The sequence below is a fragment of the Cynocephalus volans genome, chromosome 12 (genome assembly GCF_027409185.1).
Source record: "Cynocephalus volans isolate mCynVol1 chromosome 12, mCynVol1.pri, whole genome shotgun sequence".
NCBI classification, from domain to species: Eukaryota; Metazoa; Chordata; class Mammalia; order Dermoptera; family Cynocephalidae; genus Cynocephalus; species Cynocephalus volans.
Window position 1 is genome coordinate 105822168 of NC_084471.1, and position 21621 is coordinate 105843788.

Consider the following 21621-nt stretch of genomic DNA (forward strand, 5'->3'; position numbering starts at 1 on the left):
CGTGAAGCCCAGTGTGTGTACAAGGGCCACTCAGAGAAGGGATGGCAGAAGCCAGATGACGAGGTCTGCCTGGAGCCCAGTGTGTGTACAAGAGCCACTCAGAGAAGGGATGGCAGAAGCCAGATGACGAGGTCTGCCTGGAGCCCAGTGTGTGTACAAGAGCCACTCAGAGAAGGGATGGCAGAAGCCAGATGACGAGGTCTGCATGGAGCCCAGTGTGTGTACAAGGGCCACTCAGAGAAGGGATGGCAGAAGCCAGATGACGAGGTCTGCATGAAGCCCAGTGTGTGTACAAGGGCCACTCAGAGAAGGGATGGCAGAAGCCAGATGAGGAGGTCTGCATGGAGCCCAGTGTGTGTACAAGGGCCACTCAGAGAAGGGACGGCAGAAGCCAGATGACGAGGTCTGCATGAAGCCCAGTGTGTGTACAAGAGCCACTCAGAGAAGGGACGGCAGAAGCCAGATGAGGAGGTCTGCATGGAGCCCAGTGTGTGTACAAGAGCCACTCAGAGAAGGGATGGCAGAAGCCAGATGACGAGGTCTGCATGGAGCCCAGTGTGTGTACAAGGGCCACTCAGAGAAGGGATGGCAGAAGCCAGATGACGAGGTCTGCATGAAGCCCAGTGTGTGTACAAGAGCCACTCAGAGAAGGGATGGCAGAAGCCAGATGACGAGGTCTGCATGGAGCCCAGTGTGTGTACAAGGGCCACTCAGAAAAGGGACGACAGAAGCCAGATGACGAGGTCTGCATGGAGCCCAGTGTGTGTACAAGAGCCACTCAGAGAAGGGACGGCAGAAGCCAGATGACGAGGTCTGCATGGAGCCCAACGTGTGTACAAGGGCCACTCAGAGAAGGGACGGCAGAAGCCAGATGACGAGGTCTGCATGGAGCCCAGTGTGTGTACAAGGGCCACTCAGAGAAGGGATGGCAGAAGCCAGATGAGGAGGTCTGCGTGAAGCCCAGTGTGTGTACAAGGGCCACTCAGAGAAGGGACGACAGAAGCCAGATGACGAGGTCTGCATGGAGCCCAACGTGTGTACAAGGGCCACTCAGAGAAGGGATGGCAGAAGCCAGATGACGAGGTCTGCATGAAGCCCAGTGTGTGTACAAGGGCCACTCAGAGAAGGGATGGCAGAAGCCAGATGAGGAGGTCTGCATGGAGCCCAGTGTGTGTACAAGGGCCACTCAGAGAAGGGATGGCAGAAGCCAGATGAGTAGGTCTGCATGGAGCCCAGTGTGTGTACAAGAGCCACTCAGAGAAGGGATGGCAGAAGCCAGATGACGAGGTCTGCATGGAGCCCAGTGTGTGTACAAGGGCCACTCAGAGAAGGGATGGCAGAAGCCAGATGAGGAGGTCTGCGTGAAGCCCAGTGTGTGTACAAGGGCCACTCAGAGAAGGGATGGCAGAAGCCAGATGACGAGGTCTGCATGAAGCCCAGTGTGTGTACAAGGGCCACTCAGAGAAGGGACGGCAGAAGCCAGATGAGGAGGTCTGCATGGAGCCCAGTGTGTGTACAAGGGCCACTCAGAGAAGGGATGGCAGAAGCCAGATGAGGAGGTCTGCATGGAGCCCAGTGTGTGTACAAGGGCCACTCAGAGAAGGGACGGCAGAAGCCAGATGACGAGGTCTGCATGAAGCCCAGTGTGTGTACAAGGGCCACTCAGAGAAGGGACGGCAGAAGCCAGATGAGGAGGTCTGCATGGAGCCCAGTGTGTGTACAAGAGCCACTCAGAGAAGGGACGGCAGAAGCCAGATGAGGAGGTCTGCATGAAGCCCAGTGTGTGTACAAGAGCCACTCAGAGAAGGGACGGCAGAAGCCAGATGAGTAGGTCTGCATGGAGCCCAGTGTGTGTACAAGAGCCACTCAGAGAAGGGATGGCAGAAGCCAGATGACGAGGTCTGCATGGAGCCCAGTGTGTGTACAAGAGCCACTCAGAGAAGGGATGGCAGAAGCCAGATGAGTAGGTCTGCATGGAGCCCAGTGTGTGTACAAGAGCCACTCAGAGAAGGGATGGCAGAAGCCAGATGACGAGGTCTGCATGGAGCCCAGTGTGTGTACAAGAGCCACTCAGAGAAGGGATGGCAGAAGCCAGATGAGTAGGTCTGCATGGAGCCCAGTGTGTGTACAAGAGCCACTCAGAGAAGGGACGGCAGAAGCCAGATGAGGAGGTCTGCATGGAGCCCAGTGTGTGTACAAGAGCCACTCAGAGAAGGGACGGCAGAAGCCAGATGACGAGGTCTGCATGGAGCCCAGTGTGTGTACAAGAGCCACTCAGAGAAGGGATGGCAGAAGCCAGATGAGTAGGTCTGCATGGAGCCCAGTGTGTGTACAAGGGCCACTCAGAGAAGGGATGGCAGAAGCCAGATGACAAGGTCTGCATGAAGCCCAGTGTGTGTACAAGGGCCACTCAGAGAAGGGATGGCAGAAGCCAGATGACGAGGTCTGCATGAAGCCCAGTGTGTGTACAAGGGCCACTCAGAGAAGGGATGGCAGAAGCCAGATGAGTAGGTCTGCATGGAGCCCAGTGTGTGTACAAGGGCCACTCAGAGAAGGGATGGCAGAAGCCAGATGACGAGGTCTGCATGAAGCCCAGTGTGTGTACAAGGGCCACTCAGAGAAGGGACGGCAGAAGCCAGATGACGAGGTCTGCATGAAGCCCAGTGTGTGTACAAGAGCCTGAACACTGTGTAACTGAGGGGGTGGCCTTTTACTAGGCTCTGGGCAAAAACTGATCTAGAATTCATTTATTTCTAAGTTGCCTCTACATCTGTTTTTTTCTCAAGCTAAACTTGGTCCTAAAATAGTAGACTAAAAAGAAAACTTGGTAAGACCCTAGGAGGAAATGGATCAAGTATTTACAGAGCTTGTTTCTAGGGATGGGACTATGAGTGGCTTTTATTCTTTCATGACACTTCTTTGTAATGTCCAGATTTTCTGCTTCCTTTTAAAAGTAGGCATTTGGTAAGGAGACAAAGGCTTGGATTTTATTTTTACTCAACTAAAACGGGCTCTGAGATTTTGACCAATTCATTTCATCTCTCTCTATAGTACTTTCTTTCGTACAACAAAATGATTAGGATCCATGACCTTTACTATCTTTCCATGATTCTCTGTGTCACTTTTAATAATGTAAGCATGGAAATGTTAAATAAATACCATCATCTTTTAAATCCTGTATTGGACATTACCACATTTAAAGAATTTTTAAATATATAAGAAAGGATTTCCCTTTGTTCTCCTGTTTTGACAGGTCTATCACTCGCTACCACCAGAGGATATTCTTTATGATCGGTTTGGACATCCAGAGAGTACTGATTTTGAAGAATGCATCAACGCAGGAGACATAACCCACAATGGAATCATTTACACACCAAAGCAGGCCCTGGGTGATGAAGATGTTCACGGTATCTTCCAGGTAACTCTTCTTCCTAAAAACATAACCCAAATTGATTTCCAAGCCTTTGATAACAGAGAACCAACGGGCTTCCAAGTTCCAGGATCTGATCCTCTCTACCCCAACAAAACAACAAGTAACAAAAAAATATTGGAACCTCAGAGGCATAAAAAACTTTGTATATAGACATTCAAACATGAATTTGTCTGGCAAACCACTCAGCAAGTGGTTTGTTTTTAGGTCCCCAAACCTTAACTAAATTGATCCCAGAGCTCCTTACTACCATCATATTTCCCTCAGAGACTCTTAGAGATTCTAACATGTGAGATAAAACAAAGAAAATATTGGAAAGGTAAGTACCTTGTGGGCAACCATCACAGCAGTCATTTGCACAATAAATACTTGTTGAATAAATAAATGATTAAATATATAAAGTGCAATATTTTAACCCTGACCTTTAGGCAGTAAAATTTCAGGAAAGCTGAAAGTAGCCTCTTACTAAGAAAAGATGAACAAAACTTGTGTTAGAAATGTTAGCATGTTTTTAAAGTGTATACTCTTAGGATTAACTATAGCTAAGCAAAGTTACAAAAGAAGAGTTTATCCGCATTGTGAAATTAAATCTTATCACTATCAAAAAGAACTAAAAACTTTTGCTATAACTTGGGGAAAACGTACGTCATTTTTCTCCTAGAGATCTGCCTCCAGAATGATGAGTCATGTGGCAGAGGGATGGAAGGAGACTCTTTAGGTTCGTTAACTAGCTGTTTAATCATTAAACATTACTTCTGGTTTTTTTTCTTCCTATCCCATATCACAGTCACCACTGGCAACTGTGAGAGAGTCCACAGTTTCCCAGGTATACTCTGAGATAAGGCAGCAAGTAGTATTTTTCTATGACTGATATGGAAGAAGGAAGTTGAGAACAGGTGAACTCTAGGAATCAGACTACTTGGGACATCTGCTTATGTGTTTTAGATGAGGACATTCAAGATAGATTAAAAAAAAAAAAGAAAAGAAAAGAGGAAAGGACAAATCACAAAAGGAATGAGTTGAGCATAGTATTCAGGGAAAGGCATATCTTTTAATAAAACATAAACAAAGCAAAGTGTACCAAAATTGCAAAGAAAAAACTCTAACATGCAACCCTACCATTTTAAATGGCAAAAAACAAACAAAAAAATTACTCTTTGCAATAAAGCAATAAAGAGATCTCTCTATCTGTATGGATATATAAATATAGATATTTGTTTTGTGAGGGAAAAGAAGAGAAGAAAACACCTAAAAGCTAAAATACTTCGTTTTCTGGGTGCAAAAAATAATAATTAAAGAGGCATCAGAGTATACCAGACAATATTTAGAAACAGAAATCAGAAGAAGATTTTTAATTTCAACTCCCATTCACTCGCTCAGCGAACTTGACTTTCTGTGACTCCATTTTCATACTTATAGAATAACTCCTCCTTACTGTGTCAAATTTTCATGATGATCTTAGGAGCTATGTGTAAAATGATGAAGTACAAGGCAAGTTCAAGAACTTAATTTTGGTCTCAAGATTGGTTTGCCACTATGCCTTAACAATGAATATTTTTCCAGTCTGCAGGATTAAGCATACTTACCAACTCAAAAATTCGTAAGCCACATTTTTGTCAACCACCTCTCTCGTATGCGCCTATGGCCTATGTTACAGGTAAGGATGTAATTTATATGTCTACTGGAATAATAGAAGAAAAATTACGCTTTCCTGGTTTTGATTGAAATAAAAGGCTATTTTTCCAAGTATTGGATTTTATAACTCCAGCAACTTCTTGACAAGTTATCTTCAAATAACACCCCCCCAAAATAGTATCTCTAAGCACTTAGTGCTATCTCTCTCTCTCTCTCCCCCCCTCTCTCTGACATCAAAATTGACTACATTTTTGTCGTAGCCTTCAATAGATTTGCTACTTCAGATCCTCTTAACCCCCAAGTAGATTCAATACCTTAACTAGTTAAGATAGGTTGTGCTGCAGTAACAAACCAATCCCCACATCTCAGTGGCTGAGCACATGGCCATCTCCTTTTGCTCATATAAAACCTACTTATAAGTACAGCAGCGCTTCAGAATAGCTCTCTGCCAAACAGTGAGAAAAGGATAACCAGTCTGCTTTCATCTGCTGACCCTTCCATCTTCAGTGTGCCTTTCAGGATCACGCCATGGGGGAGAAGGGGTAGATTTGCACATGACTTTCATGGCCAGCAATGGGAGTGCCCATATTTCTGCTCACGCTGCAAGGGAGGCTGAGAAATGGAAAGGATCATATGGATAGTAATTGCCTCTGTCATACTGTTTCTTTCTGTGGAAATCAAAGTGATTTTTGATATATTGGACAAAATAGAATAATTCAGCTTTTGGTCTCATTGTGTGCTTTAAATATACCTAAAAATGAGGAATAGTTGAAAAGATTCTAACTCTGAGCATTCTTTGCTACTGCTACCAGGCCTAGAGAAAATTTTTTTTCCATGCTTGAGTGTCTACTAATCTTATTTTCTAGTAAGAAATGACAGTAGCAGTATAAGGTGGTTTTTGTGTTTTTGTTTTTGTTTTAAAGAATAAACACATATTTTAATACAGTAGATTATTTACCTGGGAAGACAAGGGGTAACATTCCAGTCAGAAAAAAAAAAAAGAGTTGAACTCTGTACAGTGAATAAAGAACTCTGTTTTAATAACCAAGGAACAACTTCTCATCACGCCCCTATCTGCTATGACTACGTGACTTTGAAAATTCAGAGACTCTCTTAACCTTTTAGAGGCTTAAATAATTGTATCTAAAGTCAGAATCACAGCACCGAATTCACTGAGGGGTCATGAGCATAAAATTTAAAAATCGAATTATGATTTTATGTAATAGCATTTTTTTTTATTAAAAAGGAACTGAAAATCACTGTTAATTGATTTTCATACTCCTCAATATGAAGTGTATATATTTTTTCCAGCCCTAAAAGAAAATATGTCAATGGAATAATTCAGAAAGCCTGAAAATTCAGGGTACCATCATTATAGTGTTATCTCAAATAATCTGCAATATTTTACACAAATTTTTCCTTTGGTATTTGTCAGTATCCATTCTTTCTTCCTCATTTTCAGTTATATCATCTAGTTCTGTTACTCATCGTTTCATAATGAGCTTACTGAAAAACCATCCACATTTACCTTCTTTGCCTCCTGTCCTTTTCCACTTCAGTCTAACCTGCATTCTGCGAGAGGTTAATCGCCTTTCAATATGCTTTTTCATGTCACTTATTTCTCAGACATAGTCACTGCTGCCAGAATTCATAGAATAATCGTAGTCAAGATTTTAAAAGAGCATGACCAACACTATTATTTTATATATGTTATATATATACATATTTACAATGGCATATTTACATATAATTATATTAAGAAACCAATACTCCAGAGAGCAAAAGATATAGAAGATATAATAATATTACAACAAGAAATGTAAAGGTAATAGTAAAAATATATGAAGATTCTATGTATATCCTCTGATCTCTGGATAGCACTTTCTTTTTTTTATCAAGTTAATTAACTCCTGCCTGAACAGATATAATTTGTCATGATCTTTATGGTGTTTTATTATAAAATTACACCTACTGTTTACTCAGCTATGTTAAACACACCCCCAAAATAGACACTGTACTCTAGAGGGGTATAGATCCTCATGATCATTTTGAAGCATACCTTCCTCATTTTGTGAATATATTTTTATATAGCCTTTTGTCTGGAATGCCTTCCCCATCCTCCTCTGCTTCTTTTTTTTTTTTTTTTTTTTTTTTTTTTTTTGTCTTTTTCGTGACCGGCACTCAGCCAGTGAATGCACCGGCCATTCCCATATAGGATCCGAACCTGCGGCGGGAGTGTCTCTGCGCTCCCAGTGCCACACTCTCCCGAGTGCGCCACGGGCTCGGCCCTCTCCTCTGCTTCTTATCCATCAATGATCATCTTAATTTTCACTCTGATAAAGTCTTTTCTTTCTTTCTTTCTTTCTTTCTTTTTTTTTTTTTTTTTTGGTGGCTGGCCCATATGGGGATCTGAACTCTTGACCTTGGTGTTTAACAGCACACTCTAACCAAATGAACTAACCGCACAGCCCTCGGTGAAGTCTTTTCTGGCCAAACTGAAGTTGATTCTCTTTCCTTTCTTGAGTTTCCAGTTGACTGTAACACCTACTTTACTGTATCCTATTTTTTATTGTTTATTCATTCACTGTAAAAACAAACAAACAAAAAATCATTCCTGAAATCCTACTGCCCAGCTAATATCCGTTTCTCTTGTTTGATTCTCACTGCAAATGGAAGACATGTGACCATCATTTCAGTGTAAAAGCACTATGTGGTGTATTAAATTATTCTTTATCCTTCCCAAAGCCAGTTGAATAATCATCTTAGAGAGAGCTACATTAACTTCTATTACAGAGAAAAACACACTTACCTCTAGACTCTATTTGGAGAAGCAACAGGAGCAGACAAATAGATAAGTGAACAAATTAACAAGCTGGTACGTTACATTATTCCGTACATTCCCTAAGCAAATGACCTTATTCCTCTGGAGAAATAAGGCAGCTGTAAGAGATGAGTGACAAAAAATGAGGTTCACATTGGGGCCTGTGTGTTTTCTTCCCATAACAGCTCCACAAGGTGTTTTACTTGGATCCCCTGGGGTCCATGGAGTCACTGCTGCTGCAGGAGTGGCTTACAACCCAAGAGAAGAAGTTCAGACTCTGCAAGTGAAAGAGACAGTCCGGAAGTATTTTCCTGAGACCTGGATCTGGGACTTGGTGGTACTTAAGTAAGTTGTGCGTCGCCTGCAATTTAGCTCAGGAGAGGATCCGAATCCTGCTCTATGACTCTGCTGCTGTCTTTGGTTCCTGATCCTCTCAGTTCTGTTTCACTCTTTTCCGGTAAATTCTTGGGTCCACAATTCATCATGGCTAAACAATACTAATTTTTTTTTCTAATTTGGTCCTGAGATAACTAAAATAATAGAAAGCTGGAGGCTACCCTCCCCCTTAAAAGGAAGGAAGGAAGGAAGGAAGGAAAGACTTTCAGCAACCTCACTAGCACCAAACCTTAGATTAAGCTTGGCGTTAATACTAGTTGACTGAGGTATCGTGCTCTAGGATCAGCTATGGTTTGTGCTACAAAAGAGATTCATTGACTCTCCTCCTCTTTTCCCCTTTACTAGTTCAACAGGTGGAAGTGAGTTGGCAGTGAAGGTCCCTGACACCATCACAGAGTGGAAGGCCAGTGCACTCTGCCTGTCTGGAACCACAGGGCTGGGCCTTTCCCCCATCATCTCTTTTCAAGCCTTCCAGCCCTTCTTCCTAGAACTCACCCTCCCATATGCTGTGGTGAGAGGAGAAACCTTCATACTCAAAGCCACTGTGTTCAACTATTTGTCCTACTGCATTCAGGTAAGTGAGTGCACTCTGGAAGTGAGTGAAACTAGAAAGGAAAAATGGAATCATCATGCATTACCTAGGTCTCCTAAGTGATCTAGGAAATCAGGACTGAATATGATGTATCCTAATTTTGAAATGGAACAGGGACTAGGAGCAAACCTACCTCACAGGTCTAAGGCAGTAAGGTTATATTCACCCAGGCCTCAATATCTGTGTATTTCTAAATTCAGACATTATTTCCAGACTATTACTTCATTTATTCACCCTAAGGAAGACATCTCTTCCTTGTGTTGGCGCAGCCTAAACACTAAGCATTTATCCTAATTTCTTTTTAATTTAAGCCAGCTTTTTAATTTCCTTATTGCAAACACCTAAACTACAAAGTATTTGGTGGGATTTACCTTGTTTGAACTTCTCAAAGCTTTGGGACTAGTACAGTTGTCCCTCTCAGCTTTTTTCTCCTACTATTGACCCTCTGCCTATGTTCTTTTACAAACTTGTGGTTGGGTGTGGGGGACAGGTCAGTGTGCAGCTGGCGGTCTCTTCTGCGTTCCTGGCTGTCCCAGCAGAGATGAATGAAGAATCTCACTGTGTCTGTGAAAACAGGCAGAAAACTGTGTCCTGGGTTGTGACTCCAAAGTCACTGGGTGAGTGGTAAAGCTGTTAAATAATTCCACTTTATATGTTGTGATCATTTACTTTCCTCTCTGACCCCCATACAGTCACGCATCACTTAATGACCAGTACTTTCTGAGAAATGTGTCATTAGGCAATTTTGTCATTGTGCAAACATCATAGAGTGTCCTCACACAAATGTAGATGATATAGCCAGAACAGCCTATTGCTCCTAGGCTACAAACCTGTACAGCATGTTGCTATATTGAATACTGTAGGATATTAATTGTAGCACGTTGTAAGTATCTGTGTATCTAAACATATCTACACGTAGAAGAGGTACAATAAAACTACGGCATCGCAGTCTTATGGGACTACCACACAGTTCATCATTGACCGAAATCTTGTTATGCAGCACATGAATGTACATGTTTCTTCTCCTTTACACTGATCAAGAAGAAGAAAACCATTAGATATATTGGGGAAACTTAAAAGAGGAAATCATTCAATACAGAAGCACTGTTTAACGCGGTAAGAACCTTATTTCCCAGGAAAGGTGAATTTCACAGCTACTGTGGAAGCCCTGCCATCTCAGAAACTGTGCAGCAATGAGGTGCCTAAAGTCCAAATACCTGAACTGAAGGACACTGTAGTCAAGCCATTAATAGTTGAGGTATGTGAGTGTGCTATCTCTGAGTCTCAGCAGCCTTATTATAAAATGTAGCTTTATGTAATATGTATGTGACAGGGACATTTCAGTCCTAAGAATATAGATGTATCTACAATTCAATTTTTCACTCACATTTTCTCCTCTACTTTAAAGTGATTAATTTTACTCCCATACATTCATTATCACTTTACTTTTTGATTTTTTTCCCCTTCAATATAAAAGAAGGAATAGAAAAGGAGGAAACTTTCAATACACTGCTCTGTGCATCAGGTAAGTATATTAAAAAAGAATTCTTATATTAAGCCTGTTGCCAGATTATATAATTGTGGAATGTCCTTTGTAGCATGCTTTCTTCTGAAAAAAACAAAACAAGACAAAAAAAACCTTTTACACTCTTCCATGTGCAAATCTAAAAACCTCTGATGAAGAATGATATTTTCCTGATGAAAAATCACTTGTAATGAGGCTCAATTTCTTCAAAAGAATAAATAGGAAATGCTATTGAGGTTATTAATACTACCACATTTTAAGGGTAAAAAAAAAATGGAGGCATAAAGAAGTTAAAGACTTTCCTGAAGCTCTTGGTTAATAATGAGAACTAAAGCTGTTGACCCCAGGACAGGATTCTTTCTGATACACCTGTTTCCCACAGGTCTTCCTAATATGGGTTCAAAATATTGAAATATCTGTGTGGCACTAGTAATATTTATTATTCAATTAATATTAAATTAAAAGCACTCATGTTTTTACTTATTTTAAAAGGAATTCCAGGTCACTAACATGTACAGAAAACCAATATTTTACTAATACCACTCATAAAATCATATAAAACTTACCACTAAAAAATTCAACTCTGTGCCATCTAGAATCATCTTGAGGATAATGTTTGGTCTACACATCTCCTCTCTTCTCTGTAAGCATCCTTTGATAACCTCTTCCAGTCAAGTAGCCTTAACCACAACTAGGAATAGAGACCACAAAATTGGTATCTCTGGTTCACACCTCTTTCCTGAACGCAAACTCATGCATTCAACAGCCCACTCACCATCCCCACTTAAAGGCTTGTAGGTCTAGTAAGCATCTCAAAACTAGCATGTTCAGAACTGAACCTCTGCTTGTCCTCACAAACCTGCTCTTCCCATAATATTCTCCATCTCAAATGATGGAAAATCCTTTCTTCAACTGGCGGGGGATAAAAAAATTTGGAGTTCTCCTTTACGATGTTCTTTCTCTTCCAGTCCACACCCAACCCATTCACAAATCTAATCAGCTCCACCTTCCCGTTGTATCCACAACCTGCCCACTTCTCACCATATCCACTTGTACTCTAATCTTTTCTCTCCTGGTCTATCTCAATAACTTCCTGACTGGTCTCCTGATCATCTTCACTTGTTCCCCTTCAGCAAGAGAGATTCTTTAAAGCATATGTCAGATCACGTCCCTCCTCTGCCCAAACCCTTCAGGGGTTCCCATATTCCTCAAAGTTAAAGCCTAAGTCTTTAATGTCAACTACAAACCTTTACTGCCCGCTTGACTTCGTATCCTACGAATCTCTCCCCCACTCACCCTGTTCCAGCTACACTGGTCTCCTTTCTACTATTGAAATACACCCAGCATGCTCCAATCTCTGGAGTATTTTTATATTTTGTTTCTTTTTTCTAAAAGTATCTTCCCTGAGATATCTATAAATCTTACTCCCTGACTTACTTATAGTCTCTGCTCATATGTGACTTTTTTAACACAAATATATATACATGCTAAATATATATGATTAATATCAATTTCACTGAGAGAGTAATTATGGCTTTAGGAAAAACTCTAATTGCATCAGAGAGATTATATAATAACCAAGAGAAATGAAAGGTTGGAGAGGGAAAAAATTCACAATAAAAATAGAACATTTAGAGGAAAAAAAAATCATAACAAAATAGAACATTTCTCCCATTTTCCCCTCCCTTATATGCATTTCTCTTCTTTCATTAGATACTGGAGTACCTGAAAACTTGTCACTGAAAGTTCCCTCAAATGTGGTTGAAGGATCTGCCAGGGCAACATATTCAGTGTTGGGTGAGTGTCTCAGCCCAAGGGAAGCAGCTGTCTCTCTCCATAATTCTAGCACAGGAGCCTTACGGTCCATGATTAATGACGCTCCTAACACTAGGCATTGTACTGAGAGGAAGAGCATGAGGCCAGGGATTGCACTGTGTTAGTCGGGAAGGAGGATGAGTAGATGTTCTGTTACGTATTAAGCCTTGATATACCCCAGAAAGTAAGAAGGGCCATCTCCCTGGCCCTCATCTGCAAGCTATTTACTAAGGGGTAATGTCTCCTAGTAGATTTGCAAATGACTGGCAGTTCAGTTTTGCCAGACATGTGGCCCATCAGAAAAGATGCCATCCAGTTTCTTCCCTGCTTTCTCCACCTTAAACTGTTTATTTTTCCCTCCATCTGTTTTCCTTTCTATTTCTCATTTCTTTGCCTTTCGTGCTTTCTCATCCTTTCCCCTGTAAGTAATTTGGCCTCTCAGGAGGTTAGTAATCTATTTTCCCAGCCCAACACAAACCATTACTATGTTCCTCTGGTTTTTTTGTAACTTTCATTCCCCAGGTGATATACTAGGCTCTGCAATGCAAAACCTTCAGAATCTTCTCCGGATGCCCTACGGTTGTGGAGAACAGAATATGGTTCTTTTTGTCCCTAACATCTATGTTCTGAACTATCTGAATGAGACACGGCAGCTGACAGAAAAGATCAAGTCCAAAGCCATCAGCCACCTCATCAGTGGTGAGAGATTATCTCAAAAGGAGAAACCTTCATTGAACTTTTAATGAACCCAAATTGGCATCGCTTTAGTTAAGATCTAATAGTCATTGTTGCTGTGATTTTCAATAAAATGTCCCACCATACATCTAGAAAATTTAATGGTATCATCAAGCCTTGGAAACAGCTTAATAAAATAATAGTTGCACTGTGATTCCTCAACAGAGTTGAGAAAAAAACTTAATAATCTTCCAATTATTAATAAATCATTATAATCATTAATTAATAATAAATCTATGAAAACTTCCTCTTTAGGGTACCAAAGGCAATTGAATTACAAGCACAGTGATGGTTCATACAGCACCTTTGGGGATCATGATGGTAAAAGTCATGGAAACACTTGGTAAGATAACTGCTTCCAGATACTCTCTTCAGATGCATAATATCTCAGGGTTCTAGAAATAGCTACTCTCTAATACCTGGGGTTCTTCCAGGGAAAATTGCTAGTCTTTAAAAATTCTCCATTTCATAGCTGAAAGCTCACCCTCTCTGACAGCACAGCAGAGAGTGGTGAAATAAGGATCACAATGTGCATTAAAGGAGGAGCAGAGGGAGAGGACAGAAAGAGACTGCGATGTAGTCAGATCAGAAGTCATTCAGGAAGTTCAGTTTTGAGGGTCGGGAGGCTTGGAGGCTTTAACCAATATTACACACACACTCACACACACACACACACACACACACGGAAAGCATAAACTCTGGGGAAACCAATAAAGTGGAAAGATTTTTTTTTTAATTCAGAAGTTTGTCAAACTAGAGAATATTCAGCTTTCAAGTGTCATTTCCCCACCAATTCCCCCCAACAATTTCCTGCGCTGAGTTGAGAAGATTAATGTCTGGAGCCAGCACGCAAGGTGAGCTCTTAGAGTGAGGTGGTCCTCACATTTCGGTCTCTTTTTTACTTGACAGGCTCACTGCCTTTGTGCTCAAGTCCTTTGCTCAAGCCCAATCATACATCTTCGTGGAGAGCTCACACATCATGAATGCCTTCACCTGGCTCTCACGGAAACAAAAGGAAAATGGGTGTTTCCAACGCGCTGGATCACTGCTAAACAATGCTATTAAGGTGATGCCTTCTCCAATTTATTCTGGTCCCTGAAAATGGTGATATGTAAGAGAAAATGATGCTTCTATTGAGTCTCTGAGTCCTGGTGACATAGCTTTAAGGAAACATGGTGGATTCTAAAGCTCTTGAAATCTAGCAATCAATTAGTAGTTTTTTATTGAATGAAAACAGTGCTTAAAAATCTATTATTAAAAGTGAGGGGAGGTGATTTGAGACAGACTCAAGAATTTTAGGGTAAAGGAGGAAATGGGAAAATCAACAATATCAACAATACAGCACACACACACACGCACGTGCACACGCACACACACACACACACACACACACACACACACACACACACACACACACACACACACACACACACACACACAAGCTATCTGGAGGAAGATGCCAAAGAGGAAGAGAGTGCACTCTGGCTGATGAATACTGGAGTGTGTGATTGTCTCTGCCTCTGATCCTTACAGGGTGGAGTGGACGATGAAGTGACACTCTCTGCGTACGTCACCATTGCTCTGCTGGAGATGCCATTGCCTGTCACAGTATGTACAAGCTCATTCCCTGTACCGCCTTCCCAAATGTAAGGAATAAAAATCATAGAATCATAAGTCCCTGAGGAAAATTAATTGTGGTTTTCATGATATTTAATTTTGGTATATTTCACTGGAATGTAAAGGACTAGGTTCTTTTGGAAGCTTTAAGAGAGACTATTCTCTGGTCAGAACTGTGCTGTTGTGCAGACACATTAAACTTTTTAATCTGGGGACAGCCTGGGGACTGTTCGTTAGCCTGGTTCTGCAATTTGAGGATAGATTTTCATCTTCTTAATAGCACAATGTTGTTCGCAATGCTCTGTTCTGCCTGGAAATGGCCTGGAGCTCAACCTCGGAGGCCCAAGGAAGTCTTGTCTATACCAAGGCATTATTGGCCTATGCCTTCGCCCTAGCAGGAAACCAGGCCAAGCGAAGTGAGCTACTTGAATCACTAGTCAGAGATGCTGTGAAGGAAGGTAAGCACTGCTACTGCAAAATTCACTTCTAACAATTACCAGTGATCACAAGAAGAGAGAGTCCCTCTACCGAGCTCACATCTATCATGCTACCTTAACTATAGTGACAATAAGAACAACTATCATTGATCTAACATTTAAATTCTCTAGATAACCTGGACCATTTCATCAATCCACACAGTATAGACCATACAGCTCAACTTCTAATGTCACACAAGTATGTGACAGACACAAAGACTCACTTTGATTATTAGTTGGAACCTTAATTTACTTTCTTGGCAAAGATTTGCTTGATGGTAACCAGCACTTTCTCTTTATTTATGTCAATTCATTAGGTGAGATCTAATGATAATCCTCATTCATGAATCACATTTTGAAACCATTCTCTAAGCTAAAGATTCTACCTCTTTTCCTTTTCAAAGAGGATTCAATGCACTGGGAACATCCCAGGAAACGTCAAGAAGCTGAGACAGTCTTTCATCAACCACGGGCTCCTTCTGTTGAAGTGGAGATGGCGTCCTACGTGCTTCTTGCCCTTCTTACAGTGCAGCCCTCTCCGTCTTCGGAGGACCTGTCTGCGGCATCACGTATTGTGAAATGGGTCACCAAGCAACAAAACCCCCATGGGGGCTTCTCCTCCACTCAGGTCTGTGGAGGGATTCTAAGAGGGAAAATAAATATATTTACACACACTTAGACACAATCATATTGTAGGAGTTGAATACTTGAATAGTTAATATTTCTCACTCATACCTTCTCCATTCCTTGATCACTAAACGAGTACCTGGCCTTATTATTTTACATCTGGATTACTACTCTTTCCTCTTTACAGTCTCTCATGTCTTCTCTCCTCAGTGTACCCCCAACAGCACAAGTACGTCAATCTTCCCAAAGCAATATTTTCATGGGAATACTTCCCTGAGAAAATAAATCTTTTTCATCCAAAGCCTAAAATTATCTAAGATCTTCTCCAAAATATTTCTTCTCCCCAGTAAACATGAATGCACCAGTTTAATTAGGCAGATCCTTTTGCTCTTTCTGGAATTGACCCATGGCCATTTCCATGTCTTTATGTAGAACGTTCTCTACCCTGGTACCCCCTGATGCCTCTCTTCTGTCCACATAAACCCTTCTTGCTATTCAGATATAATATTATTTCTCACTTTCTTCAGTCTTCTTTTACTATTCTAGTCCATATTTTCTTCTATCTTCTCTGACTCTTTACAACAAATATTACTACATAAATTTATAAATTATTGAAATAGCCTGTGCTTGTGTCAAACTTTTGAGTCTTATCTCCGTATCTTGTACACTACTTGAATGAGGAAACTTTTTAAAATTTCCCCCAAAGTACCTAGAATAGTTCATTATTTATAACCAGAAATGAACTGAATTGTAATTCAGTTGAAAGAGAATAATGTTGATATGGTTTACATCCAGTGTAAATTTGCTGCCTTCTTCTCCAATAATTTCTGTGCTCATCTTTTTTCAGGATACAGTGGTAGCCCTCCAAGCCCTTGCCAAATATGGATCAGCAACTTTTACCAAAAATGAGAATGCAACTTTGGTCACCGTCAAATCTTCAGAGACCTTCTCTGAAGAATTCCAGTTAGATGACACCAACCGCCTACTGCTGCAGGAGGTCGGGTTGCCAGAGGTTCCAGGGGAGTACAGCACAACAGTGTCAGGGTCAGGATGTGTGTACCTCCAGGTGAGACTCCCAGAGTTTACAGGGTGCTGAAAATGGGAGAAAAGTCTCAGAGTTAAATTTAAATTTCAAACTAAAAAAAGAAACGTATGTTAAGGGAAGCTATGAGTCATCTGGAAAAGATTATGAAACTATCTGAGTGCAAAGACAAAGAGTTTTTTTCAATTTCTTTTAGACATCCCTGAAATACAACATCCTTCCCAAGAAAGAAAGGAAAGCACCCTTCGCTCTGCAGGTTGATACTCTTCCCAAGAACTGTGACGGAGTAGATGCTCACAGGAAATTCCAGATTCACATCAGCATTAGGTAAATCCTAAATCATTACCAGACCTTTTGTAGAATAGGGAGAAATTGATTTTCTTGCTGGGGAGAACTCCACTGTCCAAAGCCACACCTAATAAATATGAAATCATTGCAGTATTTATTAACAAGAAAATTTTCTTTATTCTTACTGAAAAGCCTTAACTTTGAGAATATAATGTTGCCAAATCTGAACACTTTAAGTAAGTTTAAAATGGCAGGTTTCCCCAAACCATCATAACAGAAGCAAATACAGTAGACAGAGAAACCTAGTGGTAGAAATAAAGAAGGAAGATGATTGTCTTGAATGAATCCTAAAGAATTTTGTCTGAATGCCTTATCTGTATGCCTTGCCTTCATAGTTATACTGGGGAGCGACCCAGCTCCAACATGGTCATTGTTGACGTAAAGATGGTGTCGGGCTTCATTCCTGTGAAACCGTCAGTGAAAAAGGTAAACCCTAAGTCCCTTACAGGTGTCAAAGTCATGATAAATATTGACATTTGTAGTTTTCAGTCTGATTTTATTGATGTATTTTTCAAGAGGTTTGCTTCCTCAGACTTGCTTCTCTAGTGGATATCATGGTTATAAAGTAGATGTCACTGTTATATGGTGTCATATATAAGTCATAGGCCATAAACACAATGAATAATGCTCCAGCAGGCCCTAAGACACCTAGCTATGTGGCGTGGTATTGAATTGCCTTCTAACAATACATAGAAAGAAAAATAGGGTGTATATGTATATATATCTCCCATATATATGTATCTGTATATACACTTCTAGCATATATGGAGATACAGTAAGGGTTTAATAATACTACTATTATTCCTGAAGAAATAAAAAACAGCAGTTTGGATGCTTCTGAGAAGCCATTGAGATTTCTAGTACTTGAAAACTGCTCCCAGTATAAAATTCCATATTTTCTTTGTCAACAGCTTCAGCAACAACCTCAGATTCAGAGAACTGAAGTTAGCATCAACCATGTCCTAATTTACTTTGAAGAGGTAAGACTCTGTGACTCTGCTGGATCTGGAAGAACTGCTACAGGTTCTAACAGACCAGTCCAGATTCTAAATAGCACTTTTCACATACACGGGTGAGCGGGGGGAGGGGGGGGCAAAATTTCTAGAAAGGGAGATGAAGCCTGAACTGGTCAACAAGGCTCAATTTTCCATGTTTGTTCATAGAATAGACAACTACGTTGTGCAGATGACAAAATGCCCCATTCTTTCCATAGGTTTTGTACAGATGAATAGCATAACTACAGGGTATAATAACATCTTAAGAAGAGAGGATGGTAACTAGTAACTAAGTTAATCTTTGATTCCAATTCAGTTTTCCTGTCTCTCCAGTTAACCAGTCGAACCCTGAGTTTCTCCTTCTTGGTGGAACAAGATATCCAAGTGAAGAATTTAAAACCAGCTACAGTAAAAGCCTATGATTATTATGAGACTGGTGAGTGAGATTCAGACATGCTGAGCTTTGCAAGGAAAAAATGACTAACCTAGCTCAGGGTTGCCTTAACTAAAGCAAAACTTTACTGTCTTTCATTGGAAGAAAAAGTGAGTATATATACTCACTGGATAATCATTTCTTCATACATTAACCTCTCATGTGGCCCCTAAACAAGTCTCGGAGCAATTCTTATAAACTGATCATAAAGCAATAAGGTGATTAGTTCTATCTAAATTTCCCTATAAAGTTTTCCCTATAAAGTCGTTTGTTCTAGGCTGAATTATTCCAGAGAGACAAGAAGAGCAGCAGTAACTAAAAAGCCATGTCTCAGTACTGATGTGTGTTGTGAGACTTAAAACTTGATCTGTTTTTCACTAGTGTTTTGGATAGTATCACAAAATTTGGGAAACTGTAATATATCAGGAAATTCTTCCATTTAACTTTTAGCGAGAAACTCACCAGGATCACAGCATGCTGGTAGTGTTGCAACTTATCTCCTTCTTAGATTAAGGAAAGGTTCAGAGAGAAGGTAAAACTCCAGTGGAAAAAAATGCAGCTGTGAAAAGAGACTACACGGAGTCCTATTGTGACACGAGCCATTCCATCTGTCTAACTTGCCCCTCAGTTCTGTTCCCAAGTCCAATTTTCTCTTAGTCTCCTCCCCCCAATCCCAGACAGTTTAGTACAGAAGTAAGTCGTTTTTACTGGCTCTATAACTACACTTCATACTTTCTTTCTTAGCTTACATAGTTTATTTACAATTAACTGCTCAGGTGCCTATTACTGAATATCTGAGCTCTCTTTGTCTAATTATTTTTGTGTTTCAGATGAATTCACCATTGAAGAATACAGTGCCCCTTGCAGTGCTGGTAAAGTATAAACAGTAAAATCTAATGCCAAGTTAAAGAAAATAAATAAGCATCTCTGTTCTTTGCATAAGACTGCTTCTTAAGATGGGTGTATGTTTTCCATATTGTGAAAACCCTGGATGTGTCATTTATGAATTGAACTATGGCAAATTTATTATAGAATTTCTCAGCAGAAAAAAATGCAAGTAAAGTATAATTACTGGTTTCTTATTTGAAGATAAATCCAAGAATTGCCACATATAAAAACGAAATTATCTAATACTTAATTAACATTCTGTATCCAGTATATATATTTATCATCCATGACCTTTCTGGGATCTTTCTAAATGTACACTAGTTAAAGTTAGGAAACTTGTCACCGTAATTATCTATATAGCACAGCCTAAGAGACATGTTTTAGGCTGATTGACAGGATTCATCTTTGGCAATAAAGCATTTGCTGTGAGACCTTGGGTTCTCCATTTTAAAATACAAAGAAACTGAGAACATCCCCGTCATTAAAAATAATTAAAGGTTATTTTGAGAAGTTAAAATTTTAAAAAATAATAAAATAATTAAAGGTTATTAAGTTCAAGTATTTATATTTTAAATATGAAAAAATATTTCTTCAGTAGGTCACAGAATTTCACTATGTCTACCTTGTTTCCTACTATTTAGAGTCTGAACAAGGAAATGCTTGAAAATGGAAACTTACAGGCCTCATCAGATGAACTTCTCCAGAAATGAAGAACAGACTTATCAGGATAAGAGAGTGTAGTTGTAGAAAGAAGGGAAGGGAATTGGAAATAAAATTTGTATGTTGAATAAATTTATGACATTTATATCTTTATCTTTTCTTTTGTTCTTTATCAATATTATATTTCCTTTCTGAAATATGTATCTGTTCTCCACAGTATTTTTAAAACCACCAAAAATGCTATACAAAGAGGTACACTCAAAAACTCCATAGATAAATCAAAGACAATAAAACACCATAATCACACATCTTTTGGTATTAACCCACAAGAAGACAGGAAAAAGAAAACATTGGAAACAACCAAAATGTCTACCAATAAGTAAATGGTTTAACAAACGTTATGTATCCATACCATGAATACTACTGGGCAATAAAAAGAAACAAACAATTGATAGACACAACTTCGATGAATCTCAGAAACATTATGCTGAGTGAAATAAAAAGCCAATCTGAAAAGGTCACATCCTGGATGATTCCTTTTATACAACGTTCTCTAAATGACAAAATTATAGAGACAGAAAACAAATTAGTGATTACCAGGGGTTATGGATGGTAGCAGGAGGGGGATGGGTGTGACTAGAAAGGGGTAGCATTAGAGAGCTCTTTTTAGTGATGAAATCCTACATGTGTGGAAGCAAAAGTCCAAATTTTTACATTTAATTCCATCTCACATCGTTTTGTTATGTATTGTGTGGTGAGTAGGTGAGTGACTTTTTTCGATGTGACTTTCTAGTAGACCCATTACCATTATTTGACCAATTCAATCTTTCCTTGCTAATAAAAAGTGCCTCTTTTATCACATATTAAATTATCATGTATACTAAGGCTTGATTATCAATGATCTATTCTATTCCATTTAGAAGCTGGTCTGTTCTTTCACAAGTATTGACATATTTGAATTACTGTGGCTTAATAAAAAGTTTTAATAACTACTGTGTCTAATATCTCACTTCTCTGTTTTCTAGCCCTCTGCCATGCTTAAAACATATCAAAAAAAGATGAATCTCCTGTTAAAGTTCTCTAGGAAGACTTTTCTTGTTTATTTTCCCTGTGGTCATAAGGAAAATAAAAGGATGAGTCATAATACAAAAATAAATTCATGAGTCGTTAATATTTCTGGACTGCAATGCGTGTTTGGGTAGAAAAGCTGATTCATAGATTTTAATTTGTTCTGGTACATCCTCAAAGGAATGTTTGATTAGTATTTCATACAAAGCAGAAGTATTGCTGAAGACCTTTCTTCTTAGTTTTTAAATAGCAATAGTGTGAAAAATATGTTTATGTTTTTTACTTAATATTCTTAGACACTTACAAAATTTTGCAATGAGAATTAATGACATAACATTAAAACAAGGAATATTCAAGGTATTAAAGGGAGAGATCCTGTGTGGATTCAAGTTATTGTTGAACAAAATTCGGCTGAGAAAACCTGTGCCAAAATGTAATGTGTGCTCAATCTGACAAGATGAAGCTTGTCGTGTCCAGTAAATGATCTTTGATCAAAGTCTGTTAATATATTAACCACC

General features: G+C 39.7%; 1 protein-coding gene across 1 annotated transcript in view; it reads left to right on the top strand.

Moving 5' to 3' along the window:
- The window catches only part of LOC134360381 (pregnancy zone protein-like), a 68553-nt gene extending 48514 nt beyond the window's left edge, over positions 1-20039 (top strand). Inside the window, 21 exon segments of the mRNA XM_063074672.1 lie at positions 3254-3418; positions 4994-5087; positions 8072-8231; positions 8628-8856; positions 9365-9491; positions 10011-10136; positions 10352-10399; positions 12113-12196; positions 12737-12913; positions 13205-13292; positions 13859-14015; positions 14483-14557; positions 14847-15024; positions 15447-15670; positions 16517-16735; positions 16908-17038; positions 17395-17485; positions 17971-18039; positions 18388-18490; positions 19318-19359; positions 20017-20039. Of these exon segments, the coding sequence (XP_062930742.1) occupies positions 3254-3418; positions 4994-5087; positions 8072-8231; positions 8628-8856; positions 9365-9491; positions 10011-10136; positions 10352-10399; positions 12113-12196; positions 12737-12913; positions 13205-13292; positions 13859-14015; positions 14483-14557; positions 14847-15024; positions 15447-15670; positions 16517-16735; positions 16908-17038; positions 17395-17485; positions 17971-18039; positions 18388-18490; positions 19318-19359; positions 20017-20039 (2610 nt within the window).
- Positions 20040-21621: the final 1582 nt, after the last annotated feature.